The sequence below is a fragment of the Paroedura picta genome, chromosome 12 (assembly GCF_049243985.1).
Source record: "Paroedura picta isolate Pp20150507F chromosome 12, Ppicta_v3.0, whole genome shotgun sequence".
In the NCBI taxonomy this organism is placed as follows: Eukaryota; Metazoa; Chordata; class Lepidosauria; order Squamata; family Gekkonidae; genus Paroedura; species Paroedura picta.
The window spans coordinates 1,874,841-1,890,837 of NC_135380.1; the positions used below are offsets into that span (position 1 = coordinate 1,874,841).

Below are 15,997 nucleotides of genomic sequence, written 5' to 3' on the forward strand. Positions count from 1 at the left end.
TCCTAGAAAGGCGTGGGAGACGGGGGGGGGGGGGGGGAGAGAGACTAGCGGCTCAAGACCAGGAGGGGATTTCTTTCGGTCTGGGCGATGGCCCCGGATCACAGGCAGAGAGGAGGGCTCTGTCTAGGTCAGGCTTTCTCAACCAGGCCCTGCAAGGGTTTCCCAAGGGGGTGGGAGTTATTTATTTATTTATATATATATTTTAAAAAATGGTTAGATATTTATTAGGTAATATGACCATATACGGTCATGTTGACCGCCTCCCCTCCCCAAATAGCCAAAGATTGGCCTGGAGGAGGCGGGGCCCCGGGTGGGCGTGTCCACAGCTCTGCTTCCCACCCATATTCTGCACCATCACGCCATTTTGGGGGCTTCTCGAAGCCTGAAGGATGTTTCAGGGGTTTCTCCATGGTCAAAAAGTTGAGAGAGGCTGGTCTTGGTGGACAGCTCTGAGTTGGGAAGTACTTGGATATTTGGGGGGTGGAGCCTGGGGAGGCGGGGTTTGGGGAGGGGAGAGACCTCATTGGGGCACCCGCCTTCCAAAGCAGCCATTTTCTCCAGCGAACTGAGATGAGCTGTAATTCCAGAAGTTCTCCAGAGCTGTCAACGGCAGGAGGAAGTGGAGGAGCCTCTGTGATGCCAGGCTCCTTTTAATTCAGAAAATCCACGTCAGTCTCTTTTTCATTTGCAAATCCAAGGAGGAAACTGGAATACAAGAAGAAGAATTTTTATACCCTGCTTTTGACTACCAAAGGAGTCTAAGTGGCTTACAAACACCTCCTTCCCTTCCCCTCTCTACAGCAGACACCCTGTGAGGTAGATGGGGCAGGGAGAGCTCTGAGAGAAGTGCTCTGTTAGAACAGCTATAACAGGACTGTGACTGGCCCAAGCACAAAGCTGGCAACCCTACTGTGATGCCAGTCTCTAGGTCTCCTCCATGTGGGTCTGCATGAGAACTGCTGGATTGAGGAGCACCTTAGAGAGCAGCCAGATGTTCAGGACATGGGCTGTGGAGAAGGGAATGGTGGCCCCAGTCTCTCCCCACCTCCATGACCTCTGCTACCTCCTGCTCCATTGTTACCATCCCTGTAGCTCCTGGGTTGCCTGCTGCCTCACCTGCCTGGGCTCTTGGGGTTTGGGCATGGGCTGTTGGGGCCACTCAGATACCAAATGTCCTCCAGACAGGAATGCCCCTTCCCAGGTGGGCCCCCTGGGAATCCCCTGGAATTGTAGCTCCAAACTAAAAAGATCAGTTCCCCTGGAGAAAATGGAAGGTGGGCTCGGTAGCATTAAACTCCATTGAGTTCCTGCCCCCCCCCCCAAATCCCATCCAGTCCTGGCTCCGCCTCCAAAGTCTCCAGGTATCTCCCAACCTGGATCTGGCAACCCCATGATAGGTTCAGAATAAGGCAGCTTTGTGTGTCCACATGGCCCCCAGCAGGGGAGGCAGTGGGGGGAGTGAGCACAGTTGCCCAATGGCAGCGTGTTCTGGAGAGGGGCATTTGGCTCAGAGAGGGCTGCAGGGCGAGTGTCTTGGGATTGGGCCAAGGGGGTTGCTTGGCCCACATTGCAAGTGAGGCCCGATCAGCTCTGGACGCTCCTTCCAGAGGGCTGGAGTGACTCTGCAAAACCCTGAAGGCCTGTTTTCCCCAGCTGTCTCAGGAAAGTATCTTTATTGGGCGGTTATAAATTTTGCTTGTGCAAACAGCAGCGGAGGACCAGGAGGCCTGGGCGATGGTGCCAGTGATGAGGCATGTTTTCGAACATGCGGCTGGCTCTTGGCAGCACACTGGGTCCTGTCCGTCCCTCCGGGGTCAGTCATCGGAAGATATCTTTATACTGTAGGCGAGCTGAGGCGGCTGGCTAAAAATACCGCTGTTCGTCCTTCTCTTCCTTCTTCCATCCAGCCCCCCCCCCCAAATTCCTGTTTACATTCAAACTGTTGGCTTCAATGGGTAGATCTCTCCCCCCCCCCCTTCTCCAGAACTTAAATAACCACTCCTGGGTGTCTTGCTGGGGAGTGCTCCGTCCCCGGTGTTCTCTTGCTTTTTAAAACCACAATAATAATAATAATAATAATAAATATCTCTCCTTGTTTTTCTAAAAACCTTGGCTTAATAAGCACTGATGCTGGCTGACATTTTCCCGGTGACTCACATAGTAAAATTAACCTTGAACTATTTGCATATTCAGCCGCTGTGTTCCTTGCTGCCTTGTCTTTTCTCTCTCCCCCCCCCCCCCGTCCCTTTTCATGCTTGTGTACATTACAAGATTCCTGGCTCAGGTTCACTTTTTGTTTTGCCGATCTGAGGTGGGGTGGGGGGAGGCCTGAAGTGCACACCCACTTGAGCGCAAGAAAGAACACCCAGTCCCAGCCATTGGAAACTGGCAGGCTGCATGTTGTTCTCTCCGTGATAAGAGGTACTGTAAATAAAACTGTACTGCGTAGCCTGTCGTAAGATGCCCCGCGCCTGGACTGATTGTTCTGACAGCTTTTGCTTTTTTCGGGTCGGCTGTTTTGGTACACTCTGTACTTCCTTTATGTAACCAAGCATGCATATCTCATTGGAACATTCAAGATGTTTATTTTAAAATCACTACGCTTCCCTCCCGTCCCCGTCCCCCTTCTAAAAACCTCCTCGGTCCACGGTGGCAAAACTGGGCTTGTTTTTTGCGAATCCTTAATATCCCTCCTCCCTCCTTCAGGTTTGGCAGACTATTATGGTTTATGGATTATGGATGGATTCAGGAGGCCTCCTGGTCAATTCCGCAAGGCAGAAGCCTCTCCTGGCTGGCTACAGGGGCTGTTCCAGAACAAGACCCCAGCAGGCTCATGAGAGGAGAGCTGGGAGTCCCGGGTTCAAATCACACATTAACCCCCCCCCCCCCCCCCGAAAAAAAGCTGGCTGATTCTGCATCAGATCCTCGGTCCATCCAGATCTGCATGGTGTTACCTACTTAGACTGGCCCCACTCCCCAGTCCTTGGACGGAGGTCTTTTCCAGCACCTCCCACCTGATCCTCTGAGTCACAGCTGCTGGGGATTGCACCTGGGGCCTTCGGCAGGGAAAGCAGAGGCTCTTGGGCTGAGCCACAGCCCTCCCCTTGAACAGGCACCAAGCTGCCTTAATACCAAGTCTGATTCGTGGTCCATCAAGGTCGGTATTGTCTCCATAAACTGGCAGCAGCCCCCCCCCCCCCCCGCTCTCTGGTAGAACTCGGGAGAGCATCTCCTACCTGGTCCGTTCAGCTGGAGACTTCGGGGACCAAACCTGAGATCTTCTGCATGCAAAGCAGAGGCTCTTCCACTGACCCAGAGCCCCTCTGTCTCCATGAGCTGAGGCTCCATCAGGGTCAGCAAGGGGCTGTCTACGCAAGAGAGCCAGTGGCTCTGCAGGGACTCAGGCACAAGTCTTTCCCAGGCCTCACTACCTGGGCCTTTTAGCTGGCGATGCTGGGGATTGAACCGGGGGCCTTGCGCCTGCCACGCAGAGGCTCTACTACTCAGCCACAGCCCCTCCCTCACCCTGGGGCTGCTGGGTGATTCTGGGCAATCTCTGCCTCGGTGGCAGCATTGTTAGGGAGACCTAGTGGAGAAGGAAGGGCTGCCCTGAACTCCTTGATGGATGGATGGCTGGGATAAAGACACGCAAGGCAGATAATCGAAAAGTGAATCATGACTGACACAGGACACAGTCGGAGTCCAGCAGGGCACCTTTAAGAACAACACGTTGAATTCTAGGCCTCAGCCCTCATGTGCAGGCACCTTCCCCAGGGGCACAGAGGGCATGCCCACAAAAGCTTCTTGGGTGGTCCTAAAGGTGCTCTGGACTCTAACCTTGTTCTGTTGCTTCAGAGCAACCCTGAGGCCCACCTGCAGCTGCCGTGACGAAGCTAAACGGCCTTTTGGGGGCACCTTGCAGAGAACGGTACCCAGGGCAGGACTGGTCTTTCCAGGCAGGCTCGATCCTGGCGTCTCTCCTCTGCTCCGTTTCCCCAGTGCTAAGCTGCTGCTTAGGAGAGGAGAGAGCAGCTCTCTTACTATGGGAGCCCAAGGCCAGGGCTCCATCCTGATCCCCGGTCCCCACAATGAGCCTCAGTAGCCGTTCACAGCGGAGCCCGGGACATGCCGAAGAGCTTTTGGGACCATGGGGAAAGTGCCGCCTTCTGCTCATTGAGGGCCAAACCAGGGGAGTTTCCAGCAGGGATGGAAGGCTGCATTTCAAGTATGAACAGGGCTGGCATGGGGTGTAGGGGGCAGAATCCTCCCTCCACCTGAACATTAAGCTTTTTAAAAAAAATGTTTAGGATCTCTGAGCACAGAACTCTGTTTGGCCCTTGCCTCCACGGCCTGTTCCTGGGGAGAGGTCTCAGAAATCAGCGGGTCGGGGCCTCACAAGATCTGTGCCCTTCTCTGAGCTCTCCAGCCTCTTCTCCCCCCCCCCCCCTAGGCCTCTAGGTCCCACCCGACACTGTCCTAGCCTTTTAGGTCAGCGATTCTGGAACAAAACATTCCCTGAACAGCCTCTGGCATGACGGGCTGTAATAGTTCTCAGATAGAACTGACCTTTCTAATTATGTTGGTCATAAAGCTGTGTTTATTATTTAAGCAGGGCCGGGTTGCAGGAGGGGGGGGGGAAGAGATGGGGGAGTAACTTGGCATCTTTGCCTCTGCATGCTCTCTCTCTCTCTCTCTCTCTTTCTCTCTCTCTCACTTTTCCCTCTTGAACCGTGCACGGCAGATTTGGATTGGCTTCAAATTGGGCAGCCTTTGTTATGCTCAACCCCTGCTTTTTGCAAAACTGGCACTGGCAAAATTAAATGCTTTAGGCATTAACCAAAAATAAAACACAATAAAATGCAGCATCCAGAGGCAGGCCAGGGTGTGTGGACAGCCCTCTCTAATAGCGTAGGGGGTCATGTGACGCCATTGTCCTGCCTGCTCTCCTATCCCCCCGTTCTTTTATGTCTTTCCCCGGGACTGGCCATTTGGTTTAGGCACACTTGAGTTGTTTTGAATGCAAACTTGACGTCGGCCCGAAAGCAGCCAGGAGAACACCGTATGCACAGTAAACAGGCAGACTGTCTTATTGATTAACAGATGAGACCTCTATTATCGATCAAAGCTTGGCGAGAAAATTTATCACTTTTAATTTCACTGCTGCCAAATATTTCTGCCTGTGAGCCAGCCGTTACTGAGACAATTTAAAGGCAACAGAATTCTTTTTAATGGGGAAAAAAAGAAGGGCAACTCTGTTCGTTTTCGTGTTTCCTTGGGCTGCACCACCCGATTTTTCAGGCTGTGGGGAGCAAAACACTATTTGGAGGCTCCCCTTTAGACAAACAGCCCAGGACTGAAAATATAATGCCCCCCCCCCCGGAGGATGGCTGCATTGTGGGGTGGGCTTTTTGTGAGCTGCAGCCCTCTGATTCTTTGTGGTGTTGTCTGTCCCGGACTGACCTGGCTCCCCCTACAGGAATGGGGTTGGGGGACTGAACCTTCAACCATCTATTGGTGTCGGATCAAAAGATGGGCTTATCTCCTCCTGACCTGCAGAGTTTGCTTGTTCCTCTTCAGACCATGCTTATAAACATCTTAAAAAGTGGCATCTACAGGGACTGGGCTGTGGTGAGCTGAAGAAACAGACAGACAGACAGACAGACAGACAGACAGACAGACAGACAGACAGACAGACAGACAGACCGACAGAGAATCCACACATTTGCTCACCTTCTGGAGAGGTCCCAACAGAGGTCCCACCTTCATCGCCAGACTCTTGATCCTTCAAGATGAGGACTGTCTTCTCAGACAGGCAGTGGCTCTCTGGGATCTCAGGCAGAGAAAGGTCTTTCACATCCATCTACTACCTGGTCCTCTTAACTGATGGTTCTGGGGACAACCTGGCGCCTTCTGAGTGCCAAGCATATATTCTGCCCCTGAGCCACAGCCCCTCCCCTCCCGGGTCCATGCTCAGGTAAGCACCAGATGCCCTTCCGACTTTTCTTGTTCTGGAGGACCAGAGTTTTCCAGGAGGGCTTTTGGGCAGTCTTGAGTGTGGGCTGATTCCGCCTTGCCTTTTTATAATGGAGTTCTAATCCTTTCTGTGATTGGGATTGTACAAAGAACCCTAATAGATTTGCATTGGGGCACCAGAGTCTCCAGCTGGCCCACTTTTCCAGGACTTTTGTGCCTCTGCACCTTCGTCTGCCATCCTCCAAGGCTGCAGGCCCCCTTGCGAGCTTCCTGATGAAGCCGCACATGCCGACTACAAGGCAAGAAAAGCAGATGCTGCTGTTGAAAATGCTTAGGCCCGGGGTTCTGCCCAGCAGCGCCAACAGCCCAGTGCAAGGGATGAGCTCAAAGCTACTGGCCGGGCAGCCAGTATTCTATCCAGGAATTGGATAGCACTTTTCATAGGTCCAAAGCAGGAAAGGTGAAGTCTTTTCCCCCGGGAGTTCTTAAATGCCATGCTGTTTCCCAGGAGGATGACCACTTCTGGGTTGGGAAATTCCTCCAGGTTTGGGGCGGAGCCTAGAAGGGCGGGGCTTGGGGAGACGGAGCCTCAGCTGGGCATGACACCATGGAGCCCAAAGCAGCTGCTTTTCACCAGGGAAACCAGCACTTGTCGTCTGGAGATCAGAATCACACAGAGCTTCTCAGGGACCCCCTTCTGATGAGGTCTCATCCAGTCTCCTCCTACAGACTTCCAACAAAGGAGACTCCACCACACTCCAAGACCGCACAGTCCATCTAAAACAGCCCACGCCTTCAGGAAAGGCTTTTGAATGTGTGAGTGGAGCCTCATTTTGCATTGTTTGAACTCATGGCTCCTAGGCCTGGTCTCTACAGCTGCAGGAAACAGGTTGGCCCCTCTTCAGCACGTCTGCCTCTGACATAGTGGGACACCGTTCCTGTCCCCCGTTGCCCTCCTCTTCTTCAAGCGACACAGACCCAACTCTCCCCCCCTTGCCTGGTGAGGCTTGGAGTCCAGCCCCTCAGCCGTCCTAGTCGCCCTTATGTCAAAATGTTCCAACTTGCAGTGTCTTTCTTGAACTGCAGTGCTTAGAACCGGCCCCAATATTCTAAATGAGGCCTAACCAATGTGGTATTCTAACTTCCCTTGCTCTAGATTCTCTGCTCCTAGCAATGCAGCCTAAAATCGCATTAGCCCTCTTAGCTGTCATATTCAGCTGATTGTACAGTGGAACTCCTAAGGCCCTTTGACATGTACTCCTATCAAGCCAGGTATCCCAAACTCCTCCTCCTCCTCCTCCTCCTCCTCCTCCTCCTCCTCCTCCTCCTCTTCCTCTTCCTCTTCTTCTTCTTCTTCTTCTTCTTCTTCTTCTTCTTCTTCTGTAACCTCAGGCTTTCTTAGCCTCCCCTCCCTCGCAGGGTGTTTGTTGTGGGGAGGGGAAAGGGAAGGCGACTGGAAGCCACTTTGAGACTCCTTTGGGTAGAGAAAAGCGGCATCTAAGAACCAACTCTTCTTCCTTTTCTTCTTTGAATAGCAGTCCTTTCCTCCCAGTTGTAATTCTGAGAGATCGCCAGGCCCCACCTGGAAGTTGGCAACCTTGCTTTCCAGGCTGAATGCAGCCGTTCCCAAATGTTAGCAAGGGGTGTTTGTTAGTTTTCTTTCCCTTTCCCTTTTTAAAATGTTGGCTTCTCCTTTCTCTTCCTTCTTTCTAAACCCGTGCTCAAAGTTGCTTCTTGGCTGCCTGATCCAGGCGAGACTTTCTTGGAACAGATGAATCCAGCCTCCCCTTCTAGCAATTGCGTTCACAGCTTGGGCCTCGCGGCATATGCTTCGAAGGCTGAGTCTACGGCGTGGGCTCTATTTTTATCCGCAAAGTTCCTTATCTGCTCTTTGGCATCCTGTACTCGCTTGCAGCAAGGGCCTGTGACCCAACGGAGACCGCCTGGGCTGGTAACCATTTTCTAAGAAAGACCACAGAGGCCACGCCCCAGGGAGAGCTGGGGGAAGAGCTGCAGGTCTCAAGGCGCGATGTCGTTTCTTGCCCTTTCCTTATCTGATCAGCTGTAGACTTTCTTCCTCTGAGGCAGAGATGGTACGTATGACAATTAGGGAATTGGGGGGGGGGGGCGTGGAGGCGAGGAGGCCGTTAGAATGAGATGCGTCGTCACCCTGATATAGCATTGGCGGTTGTGATTAGGGTTGGGTGCTTTGGCATTCGAACTCGGCGTTTGCGCAAACGGCCGCTTCGGACGCCACCAAAGTGCTCAGCCCTAGTTGTAATGGTCTCTCGGCAAACGGCCCGCTTCTCGTGGAGGTGCGAGTTTTTCAAGAAAGAAACTTGATATGGTAACCCACTTTTTCCTTGGCACAGACATTAGATCAGAGGGGATCTCCCAGTCATGGGCAGGCAGATGCCTCCAGGAGAAGGTTGTCAACCCCCAAATGAGGTCTGGAAATTTCCCCGAATTACAACCGATCTCCAGACCGCAGTGATCAGTCCCCTTGGAGGAAATTGCCGTCTGGGAGGTAGACTACGGATGTGTGCAGGAAGATACAATATGGTGTGTTTCAGGTTTGGGTCTGATCAGTTCAGCTCAATCCGATTCATCTGAATCACCAGTTCGGATTCAGAGATTTGGAGTCGGAGATTCAGGTCGGGCCGAATCGATTGGTGCCTTTATAACCTATATATAACCTATGGTGCTATTATGGTCAGTGGGAGAATTTGGCCTTCTCATTGGTTCTGTGGTCTAGCGGGGATGGGGGTTTGAGGTAGCGGTACCAAATTTACAGCAAAGCCGTGGGAGCATCTCCTCAATGGAACTTCCAAGTTTCAAAAAGAGTCCGCAAACGCTGGCAGGGGCTCATGGGAATTGTAGTCCATGGACATCTGGAGGGCCGCAGTTTGTCCACCCCTGGTGTAGAGGAACAAGTGGCCCAGGGTTTCCCAGCAAGCCTCAGGGAGTGTGGGGGAGAGGCCATTTATAAGAAGAGTGGGGCATCTGGTTTTCTCCTTGGGCACTTTCACACATGCCGAATAAGGCTCTTTCAGTCCACTTCCAATGCACATTTTGGGATGGTTTGCAAACACATTTGGCCATTTCACACAGGGCAAAGAATGCTGTTAGTTGGTCCTCATGAGATTTCCTGGGTCCTGGCTGCAGAATTCATTGTAGGAAGGATCTTGCAAATGGGGTCGTTGTCTGCCGTTGTATAAAATCTGACTAGGGACCTGGTGCTGAGCCCTCCAGCCTTCTCCGGGGAAGGATCTGACACTTGCCTTGGTTTTAAACCCACGGGGTCTGGCCAAATCACAGGCTTTGGGGGTCTTGCAAGAGGCAGGCCAGGAAAAAGGTTGCCTCTCATCCGCAAGGCTGCGATGGAGTTTGCTGCCTGTGCAATTCTTGGCAGGATTGGGTGCCTGCAGAGACATGGGTGAGTGTGCCGGTCCAGCACAGCAGCCGTGTGTAGGAGCTGTGGAGTCCCTGGTTCAAAACCTGCTTCTGCCTTGATTCACTGGAGAGCTGTTTTTTTATACCCCACTTTATTTCTGAAGGCGTCCCAAAGTAGCTTTCAACATGAGGTAGGTGGGACTGAGAGAGCTTTGAGAGAACTGCTCCGTGAAAACAGCCCTGAGAAAACTGTGGCTAGACCAAGGTCAGCCAATTGGCTGCACATGGAGAAGGAGTTGGAAATCAGACCCAGTTCTCCAGATCAAAGTCTTCCAGTCTTGACCACGATGCCACCCTGGCTCTCCATTGTCTCTCTCTGTTCACCGTCTCCTGTAGGCAATATGAGAATAGTAATGCTGCCTACCTTATAGGATTGTTGTAAAATGACTGAGATGGCTGAATTGCTCTGGGTGTTCTGATGTCTCAGTGGGCAGCTAATTATAGCTCTCATGATTGGGAAATGTCCCCTTTGTTCTTTGTGCCGCTCTAGTCTTAAAATTGCTGCTGTGCCCGTCCACACCTCTCGGGCATTTCAAAAGGATGGGCTGGGCCCGACATCTTACGTGTATTAATCTATCTAGAATACTCAGCGAAATGACTTTGGGATCGAGTTTCCCATTGATCTCCAGTGGCTACAAGGATGGCCAGCTCCATATTCTGTCACAATGGCCATCCGTTTCTCGCCAGAGATGTTCAAATCCAGAGGGCTTTTTGCAAATAGCTTTTGATAACGTGCTTTCTCTCTTTCTCTCTCTCTCTCTCTCTCTCTCTTTTTCTCTCCCTCTGTTTCCAGCGGGTGCCAAAGCCTTTGTATGTGATCACTGCGGTGCACAGTTCTCAAAAGAAGAGGCCCTGGAGAGTCACAGGCAAACACACACCGGTAGGTTTTGGTTGCTCCCCTCCGCCCCGTCTCCTATCTGCCGTCCTGGGGTTGCAGGGAAGGCCCTGCCGTTAAAGAGATGCTTCCTCTTCGCACTGGGCGTGGCCCGATCCCTTCCATCCAGACCACTGGTTCAGTGTCGGTCTCTGAGGTCCGGGTGTGGGGCGAGTGAGAGGCACCCAGCCCGCTGCTCCGAATCCTCTTGTGGCCTCCGGCAGGGTGCCTGCGCTTGGCCAGGGGTGGGGCAGGAACCTCTAGCTAGAGGGTGGGGAGAGCTGTGACTCAGGGAGGTCCTCTCCTACACCGAGCATCAGTTGGCCCTGGCTGCACACATGTCACTTCGGGGGTGGGAGGTTGGCCATTGGGGCCTGAAGCAGCAGCACTTTGTTCAGCAAAACTTCCAGCACTGGAAAGGTCAGCCGCAAGTGTTTGTGCCGTCCTTTCTAAACTGGGGGTCGGTCAACAGCTGTGCTCTTTCAGTATCCTTCCTTTAGCCCGCAGCTTAATGCTGGGGCCCCTGTTGGTTTGAGTCTGCAGACACCTTTGGCGTTCTGGCCCGGTCACGTGGGCGGAATCACAAAATGGCGGCCACAACATGGCTGCCCCAGGAGGTGGGACCAGCCACACCATCAGTCACGCGGTGAAGAGCCGTGTGGAACAGCGGCAGCTGCTGTCAAAGCAGGGGTCTGCACTGCCGGCCAGACCTCCGGAGGCCAGTCGGAAGCCTTGCCGTGCAAAAGCTGCACAGTCGGCGTGTGGACAGACCGGTTACTCGGAGGAACTGTTCTCTCAGCGTGCTTTTGAGGCTGCCCAGCCTTCGAACTCCCGCCCTCTGGCATGTCTTTCAAAGCTGTTCCAACCATCCATTGGTCCTTATGATAACAGCGGGCAGCCACTGGCTTGGGGGCAAGATCTGAACCAGTGGTTGACACTGGCAGTCTTCAAGCAAAGGTTGGATACATACTTTTCTTGGATGCTTTAGGATGCTCTGGGCTGATCCTGCATTGAGCAGGGGGTTGGACTAGATGGCCTGTATGGCCCCTTCCAACTCTATGATTCTGTGATTCTAAGCTGGGGAGGAGAGCGTGCATGCGGAAGCAGCGGTCAGCCATTCCTGTCTTGCTTGGTATAAACTGCGGCCCTCCAGATGTCCATGGACTACAATTCCCATGAGACCCTGCCAGCATTTGCCCTTTTCAGAGCAGAGCCGGTATGCTGCTCCCTGGGAGCCAGCATGGGGTACTGGGTAAGGAGCAACAGACTCACCTGGGGAACCGGGTTTGATTCCCCACTCCTCCTCCACATGCAGCCTGGGCTAGCCACACTTCTCTTAGAGCTGTTCTCACAGCAGTTCTCTAAGGGCTCTCTCATCCCCAACTCTCTCGCAGGGTGTCTGTTGTGTGGAGAGGAAGGGAAAGGTGTTTGTAATCCACTTTGGGGCTCCTTCAGGTAGTGAAAAGCGGAGTATTAAAAAACAGCTCTTCTTCTTCCTTCAGAGGCCAAGTAGCGAGACGGTTGAGCTTTGCAAAGCCAGAATGCTCCTTAGGAGTGCAGTTGGCAGCCTTGGAGCTCTAGCATGGGGGGGGGTGAGGGGGGTGGATCCACTTCACTGCAAAGAGATCGAGCTGTGGTGATTGCGTACACTCAGTGGTATCAATGCATTCCCTCTCTCCCCGCCCTCCTCCAAAAAAATCTGGATTAGAATCCTGTTCTTATTTTTCTAATTTTTTAAATAGGCCTTAATGGGGGTTTTCTATATTTTAGTAATCTGCTTAAAACGAACATGTTAAGAAGCCGTATGAGGTAGAGGGAGTCGGAATCTCTGCTCCGGGACTGATGCTCGGTTTACTCGTCCTCCTGTTAGATGGTCATCATGTTTCTGCATCTTGTTTAAGGACCGTCCCATCGACCCGGAGGACCCCCCAGAAATGTTAAATCTGGCGCTCAGCATCTGCAAGGGAAATCTCTGCTCCTTTGGGGAAGGCATTGCGGGGTTTGATAGCAGCTGTACCTTTGTATAAGTTCTGATCTTATGAAACAGGCAACCCTTACAGCCTGAAAGCCATCCAGCCATAAACTGAAGTTTTAATCCCTTCGGTTTTCTTGGGGGCAGAAGTCCATGGCCCTGATCCACAGCCCATCAGAACCCCCCCCCCCCACCGCCCAGCAGATTGTAGCTTTGCTTTGGAAATATATATTAGCATCCAAAGCTCCTCTTGCTAGGACCATGAAGGGGGGGGGGATAGAAAGGGGAAACTATTTTCCCCTGAAGACTCCCCCCCCCCAATTTTCCAGTAGAAGAATTAGAGATCGTAGGGTTAAATAAGTTTAACTTAAAAGCCAGCTCTGCTTGCAATCCTGTCCAAAGACTATACTTCCTTTTGTTTACGACGGAATTTGTTTTCTGCCGGCTAAAATCAAGCTATGGGTCCTCTGTTATCATAGGGTGTAGCAGTTTGCAATTCTTTGTACTCTTACCATTTTTTGTTATGGAAAACTTCTCAGTTCCATAAATATGTCACACGAATACAATTTATATTATATGTTGGCTAAGATGGGTTTGATAAGCAAGCATATATTTCATTTTCTCCTGGAATCCATCCTGCCCTTCCAAGAAAGGAACAAAAATAGTTTTCTTCCCTATGGCTTCAAAATTTTGAGAAATTTTACATGATTGCTCTCTTTAAGTATTTGAGAGGCTGACACTTGAAGGAGGGCAGGGAGTGGTTTCTGTTGGCCGCAGAGGAGAGGACCTGCAGTAATGGGTTCAAATTACATGTACTAGCTAGATATGGGGGGGGGGGATTCACAGTCAGAATAGTTCAGCGGTGGAAGGGGCTGCCTAAGGAGGTGGGGAGCTCCCCCTCACTGGTGGTCTTCAAGCAGCGGCTGGACAGATCCTTCTCCTGGATGATGGAGGCTGATCCTGTATTGAGCAGGGGGTGGGACTAGATGGCCTCTATTGCGCCTTCCAATTCTATGGTTCCATATTTCTGTGTTTCTATGAGTGTCAGGTATGGAACAGTTTCTGTTTAGTCCTTTGTACCCTTTCAATCCCTCCCCCAAAGCCCATCTCTGCCTGCCGATGAAATGTTTTTCACAGAGGAGAATGTGTGTGCAGCAGTAATACAAAGTTGATGTGGCAGTGGGTGAATTCTCTCTCTGGCCCTCAGAAATGGAGGAGGAGAGAGCTGCCACTTGCCAGGTTTCACTTGTGACCTTGGGATGGGAGGGGGCTCTTCCTTGGACAGATTAAGTATGTTTTGATTTATAACCTTGGGACTGAGAACATCCCCGTCCATGCCAGAGCTCAGATGGTGACAGGAAAATGTAGAGAGGAGGAACACAAACAGGCAGCTCTGGGTCAGCCTGACCCCAGCGGAGAGGGTGTCTCATCGGTAAACAAGTGCTTCTTGTTCCATGTCAGCAGCAGGCCTCCTGGCCAGAGAGGGGCCCCTCTTGCCAAGGGATCGAAGGCCTCCTCTAGTCGCCAATCACTGCGGGGAGGATCGAAATCTTCGCTTCTCAACAGTTCTCTGAAGGGAACCCTCCTAGCAAAAGGAACCCTCCTTGCAGCATGGCTGGTCTTCTGAGCAGACTGCCAGCCTTCAGGGCAGGGACCCAGCACACCACGGCATGCCTTGAGCTCTGCTGTCCCTGCATCGGTCAACGAAGCTGCCGGCCTTGTTTTTTCGCTTCAGCCCAGGGCAGGTGAGAGGAGCGTGGGGCTGTGTGGGAGTTCAGCTGCCCCAGATTCTGACGGCCATTTCAGGAGAGCAGCCCAGCTGGGATCAGGCTGTATGGGATGCCAGTTCTATGGAGCCGGCTGAGACAAGTTTGCAATGGCTCCTCTGCCACATCTCTGCATAATGTCAGAGCAATTTGCCACTTGTGTCCCTCCCATCACATGATGAATCTCCTCCGCCTAATGGCTGGATGTGACCTGTAGCTGCCGGCAGGGATGTGAAGATGCTCTGTGCTTTTTGGCTCCATTCAGTTTTGGCTCCATTCAGTTTTTCACTGCCCAAAGGAGTCTCAAAGCAGTTTGCAATCCCCTTCCCTTTCCTCTCCCCACAACAGACACCCTGTGAGGCAGGTGAGGCTGAAAGAAGTGCTCTGTGAGAACAACTCTAACAGGACTTTGACTAGCCCAAGGTCACCCCGATGGCTGCACGTGGAGGAGCAGGGAATCAAACTCGGTTGTCCAGATTAGAGTCCGGCACTCTTTAGTTATTACACCACACTGGCTCTGCTCTGCAAATGGTGTTGTAAACTGAAAGAGAATTCAATGTGTTAAATTTCCCTTGGCCAATTTATAAGTTCCACCCTGAGGACTTTCAGTGCTTTATCAGTACTAAAAAGGTTTGCTCCCCTAATCAAGCCCAGTTCTCCAGATTAGAGGCTGCTGCTCGTAACCACTACACCAAGCTGGAGATAGCGGCCAAGTAGACTTTTTCTTCTTTTCATGACAGATCATATTTCTGCTCAGGATGGGACAAAACTACACATTTCCCTCCTTAAGTATCTGTAATTGTTAAGGAGGAATTTAATCTCTGCTGTTGTTAGGTGTTTGCATCATGTGGCCTGGGTTTTGCATCAGTAAGAAAAAGGTTTTGGTGTCCATACCTGGGGGAGAAGGGGGGGGCTTTTTCTTTTCAAATTAAAAAAGAGGACTTCTACCACTGCCAGCCACTTGTAGCTTGCCTCTGGAATTCAGGTTGGGTGAGTCGGCTCTTTCCTTTCTAAAAAAAATGGTAGTAGCTGTTGACTTTTCTAAATATCAGAGGTGATTCGTATAGGATTTCGAGAGCTGTGCCAAAGTATTTCACATGAGTGAACGGCTGTTCGGAAAGTGCTGCGTCACGTCATCCCCACTTGGGAGGTGGTGCCATGTGCTTATGTTTCTACAGTCAGTGCTCTGGCATGGAGTCACTCCTGACCTAATTTCATTCTCGGCTACTACAGGGATGTGTTTGGTACCTAATATAGAGTGGATTTTCTTAGCAGTAGAACTTCTCGGGTCTGATAACCAGTGCCTCGCAGGTTGATTAATGATCTCAGTGGTACTCTTTACTGTGGGGCAGGCCCATCCCCAGAGACTCTTGCCTCCCACGGGGGGTGAAAGCTACTTTTTGGGTGCCATAATCCTGCATGAACTTTGCCTGGCTGTCTGAAGTCATGTCCTGGTTCCTCATCGAGCAAAGAAACAAGAAAAGTCCCGCTAAAAGTCCAACTCTTTTGCCCAAGGTGGAGTTGCCTTTTGCCTTTTGTTTTGATCTTGGCAGGATGGTTCCCCGGCAGGGGCAGGGCTCCAGAAGCCTTCCCACTCTTGCCCCCAGGCTCCAAGAATCCAGAGCATCTCTAGCCCAAAGAGAGCCTTCCATCTATGCCTTGAGCTAGAGCCACTGGCAGCCTTGAGCTAGAGCAGGGGTAGTCAAACTGCGGCCCTCCAGATGTCCATGGACTACAATTCCCAGGAGCCCCTGCCAGCATTCGCTGGCAGGGGTTCCTGGGAATTGTAGTCCATGGACATCTGGAAGGCCGCAGTTTGACTACCCCTGAGCTAGAGCCATCCTTCCAGCCCCCTCTTGAAGCTGCTTATGCCAGTTGCCTCTGCCACTTCCTTCGGCGGTGCATTCTGCATGCGAATTCCTCTCTGGGTGAAGGAGGACTTCCTTTTCTCTATTCCGA

General features: G+C 51.9%; 1 protein-coding gene across 2 annotated transcripts in view; it reads left to right on the forward strand.

The window, feature by feature from the left end:
• ZBTB16 (zinc finger and BTB domain containing 16) overlaps positions 1-15,997 on the forward strand; it is a 132,346-nt gene that overhangs the window by 71,267 nt on the left and 45,082 nt on the right. The window contains exon 4 of one of the 2 annotated variants that reach the window (XM_077305569.1): positions 10,220-10,306. The exons of the other annotated variant lie outside the window; for it this stretch is intronic. Coding sequence (XP_077161684.1) covers positions 10,220-10,306 — 87 coding nt within the window. The remainder of the gene's footprint in view (positions 1-10,219; positions 10,307-15,997) is intronic. 2 annotated transcript variants of the gene reach the window in all.